General features: G+C 35.6%; 1 protein-coding gene across 9 annotated transcripts in view; it reads right to left on the reverse strand.

The window, feature by feature from the left end:
* Positions 1–20,342, reverse strand: part of SS18 (SS18 subunit of BAF chromatin remodeling complex) — a 72,301-nt gene that overhangs the window by 25,205 nt on the left and 26,754 nt on the right. For all 9 annotated transcript variants that reach the window (XR_004957051.1, XM_036244553.1, XM_036244554.1 and 6 more), the window contains 2 exons: positions 11,109–11,262; positions 6,884–7,105 (listed from right to left, as the gene is read on the reverse strand). Coding sequence is in view for 8 of the 9 variants with exons in the window: in XM_036244553.1 (XP_036100446.1) it covers positions 6,884–7,105; positions 11,109–11,262 (376 nt within the window). In the remaining variant the exon portion in view is untranslated. The remainder of the gene's footprint in view (positions 1–6,883; positions 7,106–11,108; positions 11,263–20,342) is intronic.

The following is a 20,342-nucleotide window of genomic DNA, read 5'->3' on the forward strand; positions in this document are numbered from 1 at the left end:
GAGGAAGGCAGCCAGTCCACGTGTCTCTCTCCCATCCATGTTTCTCTCTCTCTCTCCACCTCCCTCCCACTCTATCTGAAAAACATACTCGGGGTGAGGATTGAAAATAATAATAATATAATAGGCTGCATGATTGGGCATTTGTGTAACTCATTTTAAGTAAATGGAAGTTTTGCCTTGTCTTTCTTCTCCAACACTGATTAAAGACTTGTCGTAAAAAAAAAAAAAAATGTAACTATAAAACTAAAGCATATAATATGCATTAGAATCAAAATTAAAAACAAAGGAGGAAGAAAGCAAAACCATAATGGCCGAGGGAAAATCCAAAAGGACACAATGACAACAAAATTCTAAGCTTTGCTCTAAAGGAGAAAAGTATTTCTAGTTTAAGCCCTAGATAGAAAAGACCATGGCACTTGTGCTTTATCTTTTGGGGCTGTCAGCAGTTCCTATCCCAAAGAGCTCAATTACCATCCTTCTTTTATTCTCCATCACTGTCCTCCCTCTGAGGATCCTTGACATCACTCAGAATCAAGCCTAAAAAACACAGAGAATGCAGGACAGCAGTGCTAAAACAATGTTTTTATCCTTTTCTTTTAATTGAATTTATTGGAGTGACACTGGTTAATAAAATTGTATAGGTTTCAGGTATAAGATTTTATATCATCTGTATATTGTATTGTGTTCACCACCCCAAGTCAAGTCTCCCTCCATCACCATTTATCCCCCCTATACCCTCTCTTACCACCCCCCAACCCCTTTACCTCTGGCAATCACAACATTGTTATCTGAGGTGTTTGGTGGTTATTATTTTTTTAATCCTTGCCTGATGATACTTTTCCATTGATTTTCAGATAGAGTGGGAAGGAGGGAGGGAGGGAGAGAGAGAGAGAAACATCGATTGGAGAGAGACACACCAAGTGGCTGCTTCCACATGACCCCAGTGCCAGCGCAACCAAAGTACGTGCCCTTGATGGGAATTGAACCCGAGACTCTTTGGTCTGAGGGCTGATGCTCGTAATTATTGAGTCAAACTGGCCAGGACTAGTGGTTAGTTTTTGCTTAATCCCATCACCTTTTTCGCCCAGCACCACAACCCTCTCCCTTCTGACATCTGTCAGTCTGTTCTCTGTATCTATGAATCTGTTTCTACTTTGTTAGTTTATTTTGTCCATTAGATTACACATATAAATGATATCATATGGTACTTGTCTTTCTCTGACTGGTTTATTTCACTTAGCATAACATTCTCCAGGTTCATCCATACTGTCGCAAAAGGTAAGATTTCCTTATTTTTTTTTACGGCCAAGTAGTATTGCATCGTGTAAATATACTACAGTTTTTTAAATCCACTCATCTACAGATGGACATTTGGGCTGCTTCCAAATCTTGGCTATCATAAATAATGCTGCAATGAACATAAATGTGGATATATATTTTCAAATTAGTGTTTTTTGGTTTCTTTAGATAAATTCTCAGAAGTAGAACCGCTGGGTCAAAAGGCAATTCCAGTTTTAATTTTTTGAGGTCATTCCATACTGCTTTCCACAGTGGATGCACCAATCTCAATTTCCACAAATAGTGCATGAGGGGTCCTCTTTGACTGCCTCCATACCAACACTTGTTTGTCGATTTATTGATGATAGTCATTCTGACAGGTATGAGGTGATATCTCACTATGATTTTCATTTGCATTTCTCTGATGATTAGTGATGCTGAGTATCTTTTCGTATGTTTATTGGTCATCTGTATGTCCCCTTTTGAAAAGTGTTATTTAGGTCCTTTGCCCACTTTTAATTGGATTATTTGGTTTTTTGGTGTTGAGGTATGTAAGATTTTTATAAATTTTGGATATTGTAAATAATGCTTTTTACCTTTTTTCTTGAAGCCCTATTTTAAAAAGTATGACCTCAATTCTGATTGTTTAGGAAGTATATACTTTCCTTACAATAATAAAATATGCTACACTGGCAAATGTGTATTATTATTATTGTTGTTGTTGTTATTATTATTATTTGGTTAATCCTCACCTGAGGATACTTTTCCATTGACTTTTTAGACAGAGTGGAAGGAAGGAAGGGAGGAGTGGAGGGAAGAGAGGGGGAGAGAGGGAGAGAGAGGGAGAGAGAGGGAGAAAGAGGGAGGGAGAGGGAGGGAGAGAGAGGGAGAGAGAGGGAGAGAGAGGGAGAGAAAGAGAAACACATGGATTGATTGTCTTCCAAACGACCCAGATACGAGGTGTCCCTGACCATGGGCTGACACTCTAACTGCTGAGCCAAACCAGCCAGGGCTGTGTGAGTATTATTATCTCTTGAGATAGTAATAAAAATAAGAGAGCTAAATCTCAAAAGGTACCCCAGATAAGTTCTAAAAATCTGTACTACAGAGTGAAGATTACAAAGTGAGACTGTTATAACTATTTTCTACAAACAATAACATCACACATTTTTATATACTTAAAGGTTTCCACCTTGTACAGAAATCATTTTGATGTTAAGGTGCACTACATAGTCTGATATTGCATACCCAAAGATACTTTTAATATCTTAATTGTCTATAATATGTTCTTGAAAAAGAGTTTTAAAAGGACATATAACAAATGTTCATCACATTATTTCTTTCCATTTTTAGTTGTACACTCTACTGAAACAATGTCATATCTTAAACCCATGTAAAATATTCCCAAATCACCATATTTTATATTAGTAGAATTCTTTGCTCTGTTAATACATAGTTGTATCTTAGTTACTACTTAGTTGTCTCTTAAGTTACTGGTCAAACAAATAATTTTTAAGACAACTATTAAGATAACATTGTTTTCATTAATCTGTAAATAATTAAAATTATAGAATTTTTAAAAATAATATACATATACATTTACATCTTCAGATGCAAACCAATACACTAAAGCTCTATAAATCATATCATTAATCTATAAATAATTTTTAACTGACTTTAGAGAGAAAAAAGGAGGGGGAGAGGGAGAGAGGGCAACTGAGAGAGAAAGAGAGAGAGAGAGAGAGAGAGATTTATTGTACCACTTATTCATGTATTCATTGGTTGACTTCTCCATGTGCCCTGACCAGGGATCGAACCGTGTACTGGAACGATGCTTCAACCAAATGAACTTCCTGGCCAGGGCAATCTATAAATTATTTTAAATAAAGGTAAAAAATAAAGCTAAGGGTTAATGAGCACTTATTACGGACCAGGCTTACTAAGCTCAGAGCTTTATGTCTATTATTTATCTAGCCAAAACCTATGAAAGAGCATTATTACAAATTTCACTTTATAGGTAAAAAAAATTTATCACTCACAAGCATTAAGAATCTTTCCTAAAGTTGCATAACCAGTAAATGGTGAGAACTCTAAAGCCATGCTCTTAACCACTATGTGTACCTCCCCTCCAAAGTCAAATCATACTTCTCCCATGTAATATCTCCCAGGAAAGCAGTTCTATATAACATTTCAGTAAAACCTCAATATAATGGACTAATTCGAGTGAGGGGCTGTCTGTTTAAGCTGCAAGTCTATTATATAGTAAAGTAGATTTTCCAATGCATGTGTTAAAAAATTGACAAATTAGTTTACCTGTTTTTACTTATGTACACACGTTTGTGTAATTAAAATTGAGTATGTATGAAAAGTTTCACAGAACTTTTCACAGAAAAGTTTTCTATATTTATTACAGTAATTTTAAATTTACAGTCGGCCCTCATTTATCACAATCAGTTCCAGCAGACTCTACTGAGATAAATGAATTTCCACGAAGTAAGATTCTTTATTTATACTATACTGAATAGGTCTAATAAATTTGTGCATTCACTAGTCACAGTAAGTAAACAAATGCACATGGCTGGGGTGTGGCTTAATGCAAGCTGGAATACTGGCCTGCAGGCCTTAAAACTGCTGCAGAAAGTCTCCCCACTCAACAGTAGAACCAATTACTTAGAGTGATGCAGTGTGATCATGTGCTGATCATTCGCTGAACACAGTTTACAAGCAGTGACTCTTGTATTTAAATATGTAGACTACAGCTGTAGATATGTAGTATTTATTTATTTCGGGGAAATTACTATAGTGTTTTTTCCAACATATGGCCTATTCGCTAATATTTGTTAAAAATAACAGTGAATTAATAACAAAAATACCATGTTAATTATAAGCAAATCTTAGTAAAAAGCATTTGAAAATTAACACGGTGTTAACTTTCACATATGACATACAGACCAGAAATTTGTCTGTTAAATCCAAAGTCTGGTCAATCGAGTTCTACAAAATTGAGGGTTTACTGAATCACTATCATACAAAAAGTACAAAAATTTTCTTCACCCTTCCTATATCTATGTTATAATGAGAATTAGACTATGAAACTGCAAACACCCTCCCCAAGCCTATTTTCTCATTCATATATTATCTATTGCTCACATTTTACTAGTCATTTCTTAACCATTCAATCTCAAAATAAACCATGTACAGCTCTCATTTGAAGATATTACTACTAGTTTCTTTGCAAGAAAATAAGTCCCTATATTCCAACAAACTGAATTAGCTAGACCACTACCTAATAAATATCCATTTAAAATGACAGGAGTCTTTACTTAAAACATATATCTGTCCTCACTGAGAGTTTTAAATAGTTCATAATAAGACATTTACAAATACAAAAGCAAGAATAAAAGAAAAAGAACCAAGTAACCCTAAAAACTTAGTAAAGTCACTACAACTAGTACAAACATAGCTGAGTTTCTAAGCAACCAATGAAAAATTAGAACCATGACAAATTTTAGATAGTAAAAATGGTAGCAGTTCATTAAGAAATTTTTTGGTTGTTAATCCTCACCTGAGGATAATTTTTCCATTGATTTTTTTTTTTAAGAGAGTTGGGTGGGGGGGAGAAGAAGAGGGGAAAAAAGTAGGGAGGGAGAGAGAGAAACAAGGATTTTAGACAGACACACCAGTTAGTTGCCTTCCACATGCATCCTGACTGGGGGCTGGGGATTGAACCTGCAATCCTTTGGTGCTAGAGCCCACGCTCTAACCACTGTGCCAAACCAGCCAGGAAAGAGATATATTTTATTTTATTTTTTATCCTCACCAGAGGAACTTTTGCATCTATCTTCAGATAGAGAAGGAGGGAGAGAGGGAGGAAGAGAGAGAGAGAAACATCAATGTGAGAGAGACACATCGAGTGGTTGCTACCCAAACAACCCCAACTGGGGCCGAGGACAAACTGCAACTGAGGTACATGCCCTTAGCGGGAACCAAACCCAAGACTCTCTGGTCCCCGGGCTGATGCTCTAACCACTGAGCCAAACTGGCCAGGGCTATTTCTTATAAATGCATCTAGACTTTCACCTGCAGTGTCCTGTTTCAAAAACTACTACCATATGATCAAAAGTTCCCAAATATGTCATTTAAATAAGTAATAATTACTAACATAATTAAATAATTGCAATTTAATTGTTTCTTTTTAAAACAAATTTCTCAGAATTAGTCATTTTTCATTTTTTTTAACTTCAGAGGTCCCCCCATAAATATTTTTCCTTGACTAAAAACCCCCCAAAAACAGTAACTATTTTCCTAAATGCATATTGCTGCATTATTTTTTTCTTCTTCAAATCTTAAGTCATATCAAACTATGCCACAACAACTTTCATTTTTTTGTGTACATTCTAACTTTTCTTAACTATAGTTTCTAAGAAACGTGCCATCATTACTGTAGTTGCTGTCAGAATCACTTTCAATTTTCTTGCTCTCTCTCTCCTGGTAACCAACTATATGAAGAGACATCAGAATTCCATTCTGATCTAACAATGATTGTATCTTGCTGTTGGTTTGAATTTTTAATTGCCCTAATAAAAAGAAAATAATATTCCATCATGGGCACTAAACTTCAGAGGAATAAAATAAACCAAGCACCAGTTTTATGAGGCTACATTCAGACCACTTACTGTATTATCTCCCTTTGTTTTCAGTATATCTCATAAAAACTACAGAATATATCTTCTGTTAATATTTGAATTTAGAATATATTATTTCATCATGAATAATTATCAACAGATTTAACACTAACGTTCTTTATCTGAATTAACTTTAGTGATTTGTTTTTTCATAATCAAAATCCAGAAAATTTTATTGCAAATACATTAAATCTAACTTATACTCTTAGCCTCACCACATTTCATAATTGAAAAAGCTTTAGGCTGGCAATATGCCAAATGTTTTAACAGGCAATTAGCAGAACAGAGCGCCACTTACCGGTTTTTAGCTATTATTCACAAAAATACTTAAAAGAGAAACATGATAAAAATTTCATTCTCTGAAATTGGTAATAAACTTTAATAGACTTCACACCATTCTAATACAAGAACATAGCAGCACCTCCACTAAACACTGTAATAACAAATTATGTTACAATTACCTTTAAGTGTTGAAACTCAGCATCAGAAAACATCCATATAAATCAAGGAAAATCCATATAAATTAATATATCCATAATAAGTAAAATGAACCACAGAGTACATTATTTTTAAGGGGTTGTACTTGCAGCAATAAAATTATATTTTCTCAACTTTCTAGCTCTAAAGCAAATGTTTGGTTATTCATTAATTAGCATAAGAAAAAATTCCAAAAATATAGAATCTAAAATAAACTGTCCCAAAACACAAAAATAAATAACCTTAAAAAGCTAAATTAAGCTAGTTAATATCTAAATGTAAAAAAATATATATATTTTAAGCTAGTTTCAAATTCAACATTCCTTTTAATTGCTATTCACTTCAAACTTACATTTTTATGCATCAACGAACAACTTGAAAATTTTGTTTTATTTTCAAAGGCTGATGCAGCATTCTAGTTAAGAATAACAAAACTTCTTTACCTTGGTTTGGTTGCATATTCATATTTGGTCTGGGGCCATAGTTTCCCATGGGTTGCCCTTGACTCATCGTCATCTGATTCTGTACTGGCATGCTCTGTGATGATGGCACGGAATGGTTATAACCTCCCATGGATCCATGGCTACTTGAAGGCATGTTCATGGAATTGTTTGTCATATTGAGTTGATTGGGTCCAGGTCCCTGCATAGGCATATGGTTAGGCCCTTTGAAGAAAAGCGATCAAAACCAAAATATGAAAGTTAAACAGATGGTCTGTACAAAAAGAACCCTAGAAGTTTTTATTTTCGTATTATCATAATAATACCAAACAATAACTTTACTATTTAATCAATAGCAAACAAAGAAAATGCTTTACATGAATGATAGCAGATACAATGAGGTGAACTTATTCCCATTTTACAGATTAATAAACTAATGTTTCTGAAAAGCCAAAAACATTCTGAAAAAGAAGAGTAATGAGGACCAGTTTTATAAGAGCAAAAAATAAAGCTGGTATAATTAAGAATGTGTGTAGTATTAGCACATATATAAACTAACAGATTGCCTGGCCGGTTTGGCTCAGTGGCTGAGCATCAACCAAGAGGTCACTGGTTCGATTCCTGGTCAGGGCACATGCCCAGGTTGTGGGCCCGATCCCCAGTAGGGGGCATGCAGGAGGCGGCCAATTGATGTTCTCTCTCATTGATGTTTCTATCTCTCGCTCCCTCTCACTTCCTCTCTCTCTAAAAATCAGTAAAGAAAAAAAATTAAAAAAAAAAACTACAAGAGGTCATAAACATAATCAGAGTGTTTGCTTTGCTTATAATATAAAAAGGCAAATTAAAATTATAAGACCCATTTTTTATCTCTCAGATTGTCAAAGATCAAAAGTTTTAATCCAACTATTATGAAGAAAGAAGGTCCTTCATACATTGTTCAGGGAATATATACAATAAAATACATGTAACTTTAACTCAGCAATTTTAGTTCTGGGAATTTATCTTATAAACATACAAGTTTTTGTGTGCCTGTGTGTACACATACAAAATAGTGTGTGTTGACTTGTTTATTTATATTTTACAGACATATCCATAGCAGCATAATTTTTAACACCAAAAGAATAACCTATACTTCTACCAGAAGGAAACTGCTCACATAAATTATAGGCATCCATAAAAAAGAATGCAATGCAATCACCAAAAGGAATGAGGCAACTCTATATACTGAGCGGTCTCCAAAATATACCTTTACATACTCATGATATCTAAGTTATACTTTTAAAAGGAAAAAAAATAATATATAATACTCATGTATGCTATTTTTTAAATACGAATAAACAAATGTATATATATGTTCTATATACACAGAATATCTCCTGAAGGACAATTAAACAGCAATGACTCTGGAACAGTGTCTAGAGAGACAGAGACTGTATGCCTTTTGTTACCTTTTGATTTTGGTACCATATGCATGTACTATATAGTCTTTTTTTATAAGATCAGTTAACTTTTTTAAAGAAGAAACCTGAGACTAAGAGGTTATCTGACCAAGAACAACAGTATATAAACAGCTAAGCAACTTAGATTATAAAATATTAAAAACAAAACTAAAGTAGTAAATGTAAAGCCTAAATATAAATTTGTGTGCATAGAAGAGCTGGCTAAATGCTACAAAAACTTTTTAAATAAAGAAAATATAAGTAATTGGACTTCTAACTTCTCTTACACCTAATTATAATTATCTATAAATTGTTTTAGAAACCCAAACAGTAATCTGGACAACCTAGGTCATAAAACCTAGGTTGAAAATCTCTGGCTTATAAAAACTGTAACTACTCCAGATGGCCTTACACAAAAACCAAAATGTCATGTTAATAATCTTATTGCTGTTCCACTGCTTCTTCAGCCTTAGGCTTGAATGTTATATGGAGAAGTTAAGTCCTAATTAAAGGTAGCACTGAAAAAATAAAATTAAAAAGAATCACAAAACTTCTGACCTACTATCCTATATTAGCACTACCCTTCCAGTTTTAAAACACTGTTCCCGCCCGGTCGGTGTGGCTCAGTGGACTGAGCGTGTCCCATGGACTGAGAGATCCCTGTTCGATTCCCAGTCAGGGCACATACAGGATTGTGGGCTTGATCCCCAGTAGGGGGCGTGCAGAGGGGCAGACAATAGATGTCTCTATCTCTCTCTCTAAAAAAAAAAATCAATAAATAAAAAAGAACACTGTGTCCTGATAAACTAAATGTGGATTTAGCAAAAATTTTCCCCTGACTATACAACCTGACAAGTATGTATGCCTTTACTCCCCCCTCCAAATCACTGTGGGCCACGTGAGCCACTGACTGTGGCAGGCTTTAGCAGGAAATAGAAGACAGCCACTAAAACTCCATCAACCCACCTATGTGATCAATTACACATCTATCTTCTATAAACGAGTTACCTGTCTTCTTTTGCTCTGTGCTCTCTTTTACTTCACTGTCTACACCCACCAACCCTGGTCACCAATGCTACCAATCAACACAATCAGCTAAGATGACATTCTTCTAAGAATGCGAATTACTAATTTTAAAAATAAATTGTTGTTATTTTCATTTATTTTCATTACTGCTTTTTATATAAGTACTTTCTTTTTTTATTTTCTTTTATCCTCACCCGAGGACATTTTTTCATTTATCTTCAGAAAGAGCGGGAAGGGGAGAGGGGGAAAGACAGAAGAGAAACATCGATGTGAGAGAGACATATCCACTGGTTGCCACCCACACGACCCCAACTGGGGCCAGGAACAAACTACAACCAAGGTACGTGCCCTTATCGGGAATCGAACCCAGGACTCTCTGGTCCACTGACAGATGCTCAAACCACTGAGCCAAACTGGCCAGGGTAGTACTTTCTTTTTTTTTTTTTAATCCTCACCCGAGGACATTTTTCCATTTTTCACTCAGATAGAGCGGGAAGGAGAGAGAGGAAGAGAGAGAAACATCGATGTGAAAGGGACACATCGAGTGGCCGCCACCCACACGAACCAACCAGGACCGGGGACAAACTGCAGCCAAGGTACATGCCCTTAGCGGGAACCGAACCCGGGTCTCTGTGCACCACAGGCTGACGCTCTAACCGCTGAGCCAAACCGGCCAGGGCAGTACTTTCTTTTTAGTAATGAAAATAACTTTTGTCATTAAAAAGGAATAACATTCTCATATTAAATGTAATATGGGTATAGGTTGTGGCTGTTATAAGAACAAATATTTTAAAGATACTTTTCAGCCCTGGCCAGTTTGGCTCAGCAATTAAAACAATTCCAGTCAAGGGTATGCACCTGGGAGGTTGCAGGTTCAATCCTGGGCCCTGGTCGGGGTCATGTGGAAGGCAACCAATCAATGTGTCTCTCTCGCATTGATGTTTCTCTCTCTTTCTCTCTCTCTCTCTCTTTCTCTCCCCCTAGCTACCCCCTCTCTCCATCCCTTCCACTCTCTCTAAACAAGTATCCTCAGGTGAGAATTAACAACAACCAAAAACTTTTCAGATTAAAAATTCAAACCAGCAAGAAGGTAACTAAATAAGCACCCAATGGCCTAAAATATATCCTAAGTGGTTCTAAACTTAAAATAAGATAAATAGTAAAGGAAATGGCTCATTATGTAAGAAAGCTGACATTATTTTTCAGCTTTCAATTTTGCTTTAATATTAACTTCCATATTTATATTATGCTAAAAACACACAAATCTATACTCAGCTTCAATAGTATCAATGAAAAAACACTAAATACACTGGCAGTTAAGAGATTATTTTGTTTCTTTTCCCTGTGTGTTTTTCCAGGACTACTGTTTCTGAGACCAATAAATTTTTAATACAAAAGTCAGGGAAATGTTATAATACCTTTTTATAAACAGATTTTAATCCTTAAGCCATGGCACTTTACTGTCCTTTTTTTTCCAAAAAGCTTCTAAAGCCAGCTGTATTGCATAGTTTCAGACAGACTAAATTTAGCCAGTTCTGTTCATCAGAGGAATGCTGTGTGTCAGCTACATCAAAGCCCAAGGGCAGCCTGATAAACACTGAATACAGGTCACGTAGCTCTGTAGCTAACAAACTCTAAGAGAGCTTGTACTCGGGGGCATTCAAAGCAGTTTTGTCATCAACAATCTAGTATCCCTTGAGCCCCCATGTCGTTTCAGTTGCTAAGCAACTCTGGTGTTAATGTCTTAGAGGAGAAAAACTTACCAGGCATCTGGCCGTTCATCTGGTTCTGCATGTGTGGTGCAGGAGGACCCCCACCTACCATTCCATCTGAAGGCATGTTGTGAGAGCGTGGAGGTGGGGGAGGGCCACTCTGATTCATCCCTCCAGGACCCATAGGCATATTCTGTGTGGGTGGCTAAAAGAAGACAGTTTAGTAAAACAAGAGAAACAGTTAGACTTAATATATTAAAGATGCATATGGTATAACAGTTGACTATATTATTAAATTAAATAGAAACAAAAACAAATGTATTTCAATTTATTTTAATGCATTTTAATCATGGACTTATTAACATTTAATATGCACCCAAAATGTCACAATATTGTTAGCATGAATATATCACCCGACCACCTCAGACCAAAAGAACACAGTAAAAGTATATTTTAGTTTATAAAAATCGCAATGATGAAAATAAAAAGTTTAACATTCTAAACAAAAAGAATTTCCATTTATTTATGTACAAGGATTCTAATGTGTCCATTGTTGTTGTTAAATTATGTTTTAAAAATTAAGTCTCCCATCATTATAAATATATAGATACATTTACTATTAATGATAAATTTTACTTAAAAAAAAAAAAACGGTAACAAAAAAGTATTAAGAACTAGAAGACCCAAAATATAACATACTTTATAGTGTTTAAAGCGGGGGGGAGGGTTTGGCGGGAGAATGTTTTAAACCACCAAGACTCAGTTCAGCCCAACATTTTTGTGCCGACTGCTCCTATAGATCGGAAACATTACTGACGGCCTCCAAGGGTACAGAGACAGCTGCCTCAAAAGGATGCCTTTGGCAAATTTCCTAATGAAAGTGTGAAGAAAATCACTGACTAACCTTGAGAGTTCACAAAAGAGCGAAAGGAAAAACAGAGATACAAGGTGGTCTGCAACACCTGGCTCCCTTCTTGGGGATATTTTGATAGAGAAAGCAAATGGTTAGTTTCTTTCCAAACCCCCATTTTTAAGCCGGCAGGAGGATAGGACAGTATTATTCTTTTATTTCGACCTTCTTTCTCTGCTACTCTAGGCTCTTTCCTATAACTCAGTTATTTTATTTCTCCCACAATTTTTGATGGCCAATTAGTGACTTTGTCTGTACTATCCAGATATTGTGAACACAATCCTCTCTGGAATGATTAACAGATAAACATTGTTCTTTAGCCATCACACATAAACACTCAAATCTCCAACCATTTAATAATCACTAACATTTACAAAAATAAATACTCTAACACTCATTTAAAACTCATAATCTTAGTTTCTTCACTACTAAATCCAAATACTAATTGTTCTTTATTAAATTTTCTTTAATTCTAATCTTAAGTTCTTTATTCAATCTGTATTCTTTAAACACTTAATGATCTTGTTCAATTTTCAAAAAAATTACCAAATATCAACTCACTGTCACATATCTTAGTTTTAAATTATCCTTTATCATCCTTCAAATATGGCTGACCTTGACCCCCATTTGAATATCAAAATACTTCCTCCTATTATCATATCCAAAGTTTCTATTGAAAATTCATGTTCTCACTCTCAATACGTATCAGGTTTTCATTTTCCTGTGATTCAATTCATAAAACAGAAGTATTCACAGTTCCCATCCTAACAAGAGTAGTTTGCATTAAACTAACCCTGCTGCTAATAAAAGTTATTTAGACAAATGTAAAAACTCTTTGAAAAGTTAATCTAGACAAATGCACACAGAGAAACAGGAAGGGTTACAACTCTTGAAAGAAGGGAAGCACAGATCAGGTCGACAATCACCTTGAGCTTTCTCCTTGACTTTGCTGTGTAACAGGAAAATACAGAGTACAAGTAGAAAGTGGCAGTTCTACTGGACTGAGTAAAAGACAGTTAGTTTTGGGCTATCAGAGAGCTAGAAACAAAAGAACCACAAAGAGGGGGAAAATTCAAGAAAACAGCAATCAGGAAGTGAAAGAGCTAAGCAGAGATGTTAACTTCTGCCCAGTGCTGGGGGGAAAAAGATTGGAGTTTAGGCTCCACCAAAATAGAAGCACCTTCATAAACAACTCAAGCTTTCTATTGAGACTTCAAACAAGCCTCTCCATAGATTAGGACCAAAACTGAAATAGATCGAGGCAGCCAATGAATGTTCTCTCTCATCGATGTTTCTGTCTCTCTCTTCCTCTCCCTCTTCTCTCTCTAAAATCAATAAAGAAAAAAAAATTTTTTAAAAGGAACAAAAAACCTGAAATAGATCAACCATAAAACATTTTATAATAAACCCTCAAAAGGCTCAAGGTGATCCCCTAGTATTTTGCCTAAACTCTTAGAGGAAAACAAGAAGTCCCTACAATTGTTCGGTCATATCTGGCATTCAATTAAAAACTACAAGTCACATTGCCTGGCCAATGTGGCTCAGTGGTTGAGCGTCAACCCATCCACCAAGAGGTCACTGGTTCAATTCCTGGTCAGGGCACATGCCCAGGTTGTGGGCCCAATCCCCAGTGAGGGGCATGCAGGAGGCAGCCAATCGATGTTCTCTCTCATCAATGCTTCTATCTCTCTCTCCCACTCCCTTCCTCTCACTCTAAAATCAATGAAGAAGAAAAAAAAGAAAAAAGTATGACAGTAAAAATTACAAGTCACGTTAAAAAACAAGAATAAGCCCTGGCCACTTTGGCTCAGCGGTTGGAGCATTGGTCCGCAGACCAGAGAGGCCTGGGTTTGGTTCCCGCTAGAGGCACATAACTCAATTGTGGTTTGTCCCCACCCCGGTTGGGGTTGTGTGGGTGGCAGCCATTCGATGTGTCTGTCTCACATCGATGTTTCTCTCTCCCTCTCTCTCCCTCTCTCCCTCCCTCCCTCCATCCTTCTCTCCCTCCCACTCTATCTGAGGATAAATGCAAAAGTGTCCTCAGGTGAGGATTAAAAAAAACAAGAATAAGTGGTCAACACCAATTAGGATGCTTATAACAACAACAAAAAAACCTACAGGAAGTAACAAGTATTGGCAAATGTTTAGAAAATGAAACTCTTATAAATGCTGTTGGTATTGTAAATAGGTACAGTACTGTGGAAAACAATTTGGCAGTTACCATATGACCTACCAATTCTACTCCTGGTATAGATCCAAGAGAATTAAAGAAATACATTCACATTTGTACACAAATGTTCAAAGCAGCATTATTTATAATAGCCAAAAAGTTGGGGGAAAAACAAATACCCATACTGATGATGGATAATAAAATGTGGTACATATATCCATAAAATGAAATATTATTTCAGTCACGAAATAGGATGAAGTACTAAAGCCACACACACATTGCATAATATTCCATTTATATGAAATGCCCAGAAGAGGTAAATTCAGAGAGGCAAAAAAGAGGTTGAAGATTCATCACTGAGGGATGAGCAGAAGCATGAATTGGGATTGACTGTCAACCCCAATCTGAAGTGATGAAAATGTTCTGTTAATTTGGATAATGATGACAATTGCACGGAACTGTAAATATATCAAAAATCACTAATACTTTTAAAAGGTCAAAATGAGCACCGGCCAGTATGTACGGTGGTTAGAGCGTTGGCCCACAGACCAATGAGTCACAGGTTCGATTCTGGTCAAGGGCACATACCTCAATTGTGGTTCGTCCCCGGCCCTGGTTGCGGTCATGCAGGAGACAACCAGTCGATGTGTCTCTCTCACATAGATGCTTCTCTCTCTCTCCCCCTCCCACTCTATCTGAACAAAAATGGGAAAATATTCTCGGGTGAGGATTAAAAAAAAAAAAAGGTTAAAATGGTAAATTTCATGTTATGTGAATTTCATCTCAGTTTTTTAAAAAAGAGTAAATGGACAAGCAACAGAAATAAAAACTAGAAAAAAGACACATAGGCCATTCACATTTTGGAGTTATCTGAGAGACTGTAAAATAACTGATTGATATGTTTAAGAAAAGAACAAGACAGATGGAGAATTTAGGCCAAGTCCTAGAATTCTTAACAGTCAAATGGAAATGCCAGAATTGAAAAATATCATCACTGAAATTAAGAACTCAGTAGTTTAGTTAGAGCAAAAGCAAGAATTAGTGAACTGAAAAAAAAAAAAAATGTATAGAAGACATGACACGCCAAGAGAAAATAAAGGAAGAGAAAATAACAAAAAAGGTGTAAAGACATGTACAACATGGTGAAAAGATCTAATATATATCTAACTGGAGTTATAAAAGCAGAGAAGAGAAAATGAAACATCCATAACACTCAAAAAATAATGGTAAAGAATTTTCCAAAGCTAACAAGAAAAGAGTCTCTAGCAAACACGTGAAACTCTACAAACCTCAGTATGATATGAAGTAAACCATATCTAAAAACATCAAAGTCCTAAAACACCAAAGTCAGTGAGAAATACCTTAAAGGTAGCCATGAAAACTAAAACACATTATCTTCAGGGTAATCGCAATAAAACTAACAATTTCTTTTTATCAGAAACAATAAAAACAGAATATAATAACATAACATCTTTAAATAACCCAACCAACCTAAAGTTCTACACTGAGAAAATATCCTCCAAACATGAATATGAAATAATAGTTTTGGACAAACAAAAGCTGAGAGAGCTCATTAAAACTGAAGGGAATTCATCAAACTAAAAGAAAATGACACCGAATGGAAGCAAAGAACTAGAAGAATTAATAGAAAGAAATATATAGATAAATATACATTAATATTGATATTTAAAAAACAGTAACGATGACTGGTATTTTTAAACATACATATAAGTATAAAATATATGACAAGACTAACACAAAAGATAGGATAAAGTTAAATTGTGACAATTTTCCAGTTTTCAAAAAGTGTTAAATTTGACCACTTCTATCACCACCTCCTCTGCTACCACCATGTCATAAGCTAGTACCATCATGCCTCTCATGTTGAGTACTGCATCACCCAAGGACATTTTTTTCCATTTTTTTGTTCAGGTAGAGTGGGAGGGAGAGAGAGGAACAGAGAGAGAGAGAGAGAGAGAAACATCGACGTGAAAGGGACACATCGAGTGGCTACCATCCACACGACCAACCAGGGCCGGGTACAAACTGCAACAAAGGTACATGCCCTTAGCGGGAACCAAACCCGGGTCTCTCTGGACCACAGGCCGATGCTCTAACCGCTGAGCCAAACCAGCCAGGGCTGATTTTTTTTTTTTTTTTTAGAGAGGAAGGGAGAGAGAAAAAAACATCAATGTAAGATTGAGATTTTTAGAGAGAAAGGAAGGGAGAGACAGAAAGAGAGAAATTAATTTTTTTTAGAGAGAGAAAAACATTGACGTGAGAGTGGAACATCAATCGGCTGCCTCCTGCATGCTCCCCTACTGCAGACTGAGACTGCAACCTGGGCATATGCTCTGACTGGGAATTGAACAAGCAACCTTTTGGAGCATGGGATGATGCTAAACTAACTGAGCCACACTGGCCAGTGCCTTGCTCTAGTTTTTTCCTTTTCCATAGCTTTTACCATCTGCTAACAAGCTATATAACTTAATTATGTATTATGCCTGCCTTGCTTGCTAGAATATAAAACTAAAAGAGAGCAGGAATATTTGTTTTGTTCACTGATGTTTCAAAAGTACCTATTGCCTGTCACATACTTAATATTTAGTAAATAAATTAAAAAAAAACTCTCAATTTAATTGATTTACCATAAAACTAAAAGTAATTGACAATTAAATGTTTCTTTAAAATATAAAATATCACTATAAGAAATAATTTTGTTTAATAATCATTATCTGTATAGCTGTCATTAGTAAAGTTCCCCACAAGGAGGCACTAAAATGACACATAGATAACTTAAAAATAAAAGTATTCAAAATAGGATATATGCACATTACCAAAAGCTGATACAGACATGACCTCTATACACACAAATGAAAGAGCCTTGATTAGTCAACCAAGAATAGCTCCAAAAGTCCCATCAGTATTGTATTTGCCTTACTTCCTACCCATAAGTCAGTGTTCCAAAAATGAGTTCTACACACACTTTCCAGTTTAGGTCTCCTTGATTCCTTACTCATTCCTACAAGAAATTTCAGGATGCCATCATGAGTAGCCTTGAATTTACTAAGACTTTCATTCTCACTGATTTCCTCAACTTAATAAATCTCAATTGTCATGTATTTTTGCTCCAACCCAAACAGCTAACACAGAAGTCAGTCCTACTATAAAATCTAGCAAGCTAAACTTTAATAACTAATAATTTTTCCCACCTGTTTTCACAGCATGATGATTTTGCAACTTTCCAAAGAGATTAGGACCCAAAATGATTCACCCACTAACAATACTGTCGCAGGTTTTAGTAATAGGTTCCTCACTAAATCCCTTCTTTCTTTTATAACACAGCAAACACTCCCACCATAAAGTTCAACATCAAACCACCTCAGCTCTGACCCTGGATGGATGGCTCAGTTGGTTGGAGCATCATCCCACACACCAAAAATGTTGCAGGTTCGATTCCCAGTAAGGGAACATAACTAGGTTGAGGCTTTAATCCCGGTTGGGGCACATGTGGGAGGCTATCAATCAATCAATCTCTCTCTTTCTCTCTCTCTCTCTCCCTCCCTCCCTCTCTCTTCCTTCCTTCCCACCTCCCTCATTTTCCCCCTCACTCCCACCCTGAAAATCAATAAAAACATATCCTAGAGTGAAGATTACAAAAAAACTACCTCAGCTCTAAAATACTCTGATGATGTTAATCACCAATAATCACCAAATAGTAATCTTAAAGAACAAAAAGTGCCAAGTATCCAGACCAGAATAATTCTCTAGATATACTTTAAAAACAATTAATTATTCCTGAAACATGGGGGAGACTCTAAGTTTTTCTTAAGACTGTAAAAACACCATCCATTAAAAAAAAGGAAGATATGTTGGTTTAATCTTATTTTTTTATTTTTACTTTTTATCCTCACCTGAAGATATTTTTGCATTTATCTTCAGATAAAGCGGAAGGAAAAGAGAGAGAGAAACATCGATGCAATACATCGAGTGGTTGCCACCCACATGACCCCAACGGGATCAGGGACAAAGTGCAACCGAGGTATGTGCCTTTAGCGCAAACCGAACCCGGGCTCTCTGGTCCATGAGCCGACGCTCTAACTGCTGAGCCAAACTGGCCAGGGCTGTTGGTTTAATCTTGAATGTATTTTTTTATATTGTTTTTACATCTATACTGATCTGGCTAAAGCACAAAAGTAATGAGTAATCAGTATAAAAACAGAAAAAATAGGAATGGGAGTCATTGCTAAAAGCTTCATATGCATACCTCCAGAAAGGTTTTAAAAATTCGTGTGTGTGTGTGTGTGTGTGTGCGTGTGTATTTAGTTTTTGAGAGTAGGGTCACACCATTCTGTTATCTTTTGTTCTACTGTAGGCATTATTCTTTATCAGTATATAATTCAATCTCATTCAAAAGTATAGAATTCAACTGTATAACTGTAACAGTTTTAATGCACCCTCAAAACTGACACTTGTTCCTAGCCTGTTTTTTTTTTTTGTAATATAAACAATGCTTAAATTAACAGCCTTGTACACTTTTCTGTACTTAATCTATGCAAATAAGAGTGAACAACTAGCCCTGGCCGGTTTGGCTCAGCGGTTAGAGCATCGGCCTGCAGTCAGAGAGACCCGGGTTCGGTTCCCGCTAAGGGCATGTACCTCGGTTGCAGTTTGTCCCTGGCCCTGGTTGGTCGTGCGGGTGGCAGCCACTCGATGGGTCCCTTTCATGTCGATGTTTCTCTCTCTCTCTCTCTTCCTCTCTCTCCCTCCCACTCTATCTGTGCAAAAAATGGAAAAAAATGTCCTCGGGTGAGGATAAAAAAAAAGAGTGAACAACTTAATTTCCAACATTTAGGTTTTTTTTCCTAGCTACACAGCAAAGAAATTCTGCTCCCTGTAGAGGTGAGCTAGATACATTATTTTCAATTAATGAAAAAGGGACAATCTTTAGGTTGCCTAGTACATTAGGAAGCTACTTTCACTTATTTAATACAGTTCTACAAAAGTATAAATATACTCACACACACATATATCTATACATACAAACACACATACTAACATTTATATTCCTCACAATAAGACATATCCAATCTCTTTACATATTTGGACTCAATTAGACAGTCTTCTGAATTTTAAATATACTGTTGAGCAAATAGTTAACATGATTTTTGTATAGGATTCTAAAAAGACAAGACAGGCAACAATACTGGCAAAATGCTACCTATAATATATTAATCCAGAGAAATGTGCCCCCATAAATAAATTCTCTACAAAATACAGGGTTCACTTCCCTTGTCATACTTGCCCTAACAATTAGCAGATTACTTTTTCTGTTTCACATGTACTTACATATACAATATTCTAAAATATCATGTATTATACAATCTGTTCAATTTTCTTTAATTTCATTTATAGAATTTTAAGGCATATTAAAGATTTTACTTTACATTTTTTTAAAGAATCAAATCGATATCTTCAGTTTCTCCTTTTTCTCAAGTCTTCCTCACCTCAAGATCAGATCACTGATGCCTTAATTTATACTACTGGGTAGGGCAGAAGTAGGTTTACAAGTGTTCATATGGTAAATAATACAACTAATAATACAAGAATAAATTCTCTGTTGTGTTTTCACAACCGTAAACCTACTTTTGCCCACCCCTGTATTTATATTGGCTTTTATTTACATAAAAAACAGGTGGCAGCAGGCTTTTGCATGACCTTTTTGTAGTTTTTGATGTTCTAACTAAATCAAAGTATTACTTATGCTAAAAATTAAGTTAAAATTTATAAATAAAAAAAATTATAAATGAAATACAGTCTGCTAATTTTTAAGATGTTCCACAGCTCTAAGCATGTTTCCTTCACTTCACTTGGATCACACCTGTAAACAGTAAATTCTATAGTATCAAATTTTAGTCACTGAAGTACCTTAATAGATGTTCTACAAGCAGAGTCACTGAACTTGACGACTAATCTATTATCATTTTTACTGAAGCCTGTATAATAAAAGGCTAATCAAGTGTTGCCCAAAGGTTGCTCAGAACTTCAAATATAGGTGGCAACATCAAAAAAATAGAATTTAGAAAATAAAAATATATAAAATACAAAACTCACTATAAATCAGTTTTTATTACTACTACAGATTTTAATTCTTTGTGCAGAACATCTACTAAACAAAAATTATTTTTTTTAAATCTTTAATATT

The sequence above is a fragment of the Molossus molossus genome, unplaced genomic scaffold (genome assembly GCF_014108415.1).
Source record: "Molossus molossus isolate mMolMol1 unplaced genomic scaffold, mMolMol1.p scaffold_m16_p_6, whole genome shotgun sequence".
NCBI lineage: Eukaryota > Metazoa > Chordata > Mammalia > Chiroptera > Molossidae > Molossus > Molossus molossus.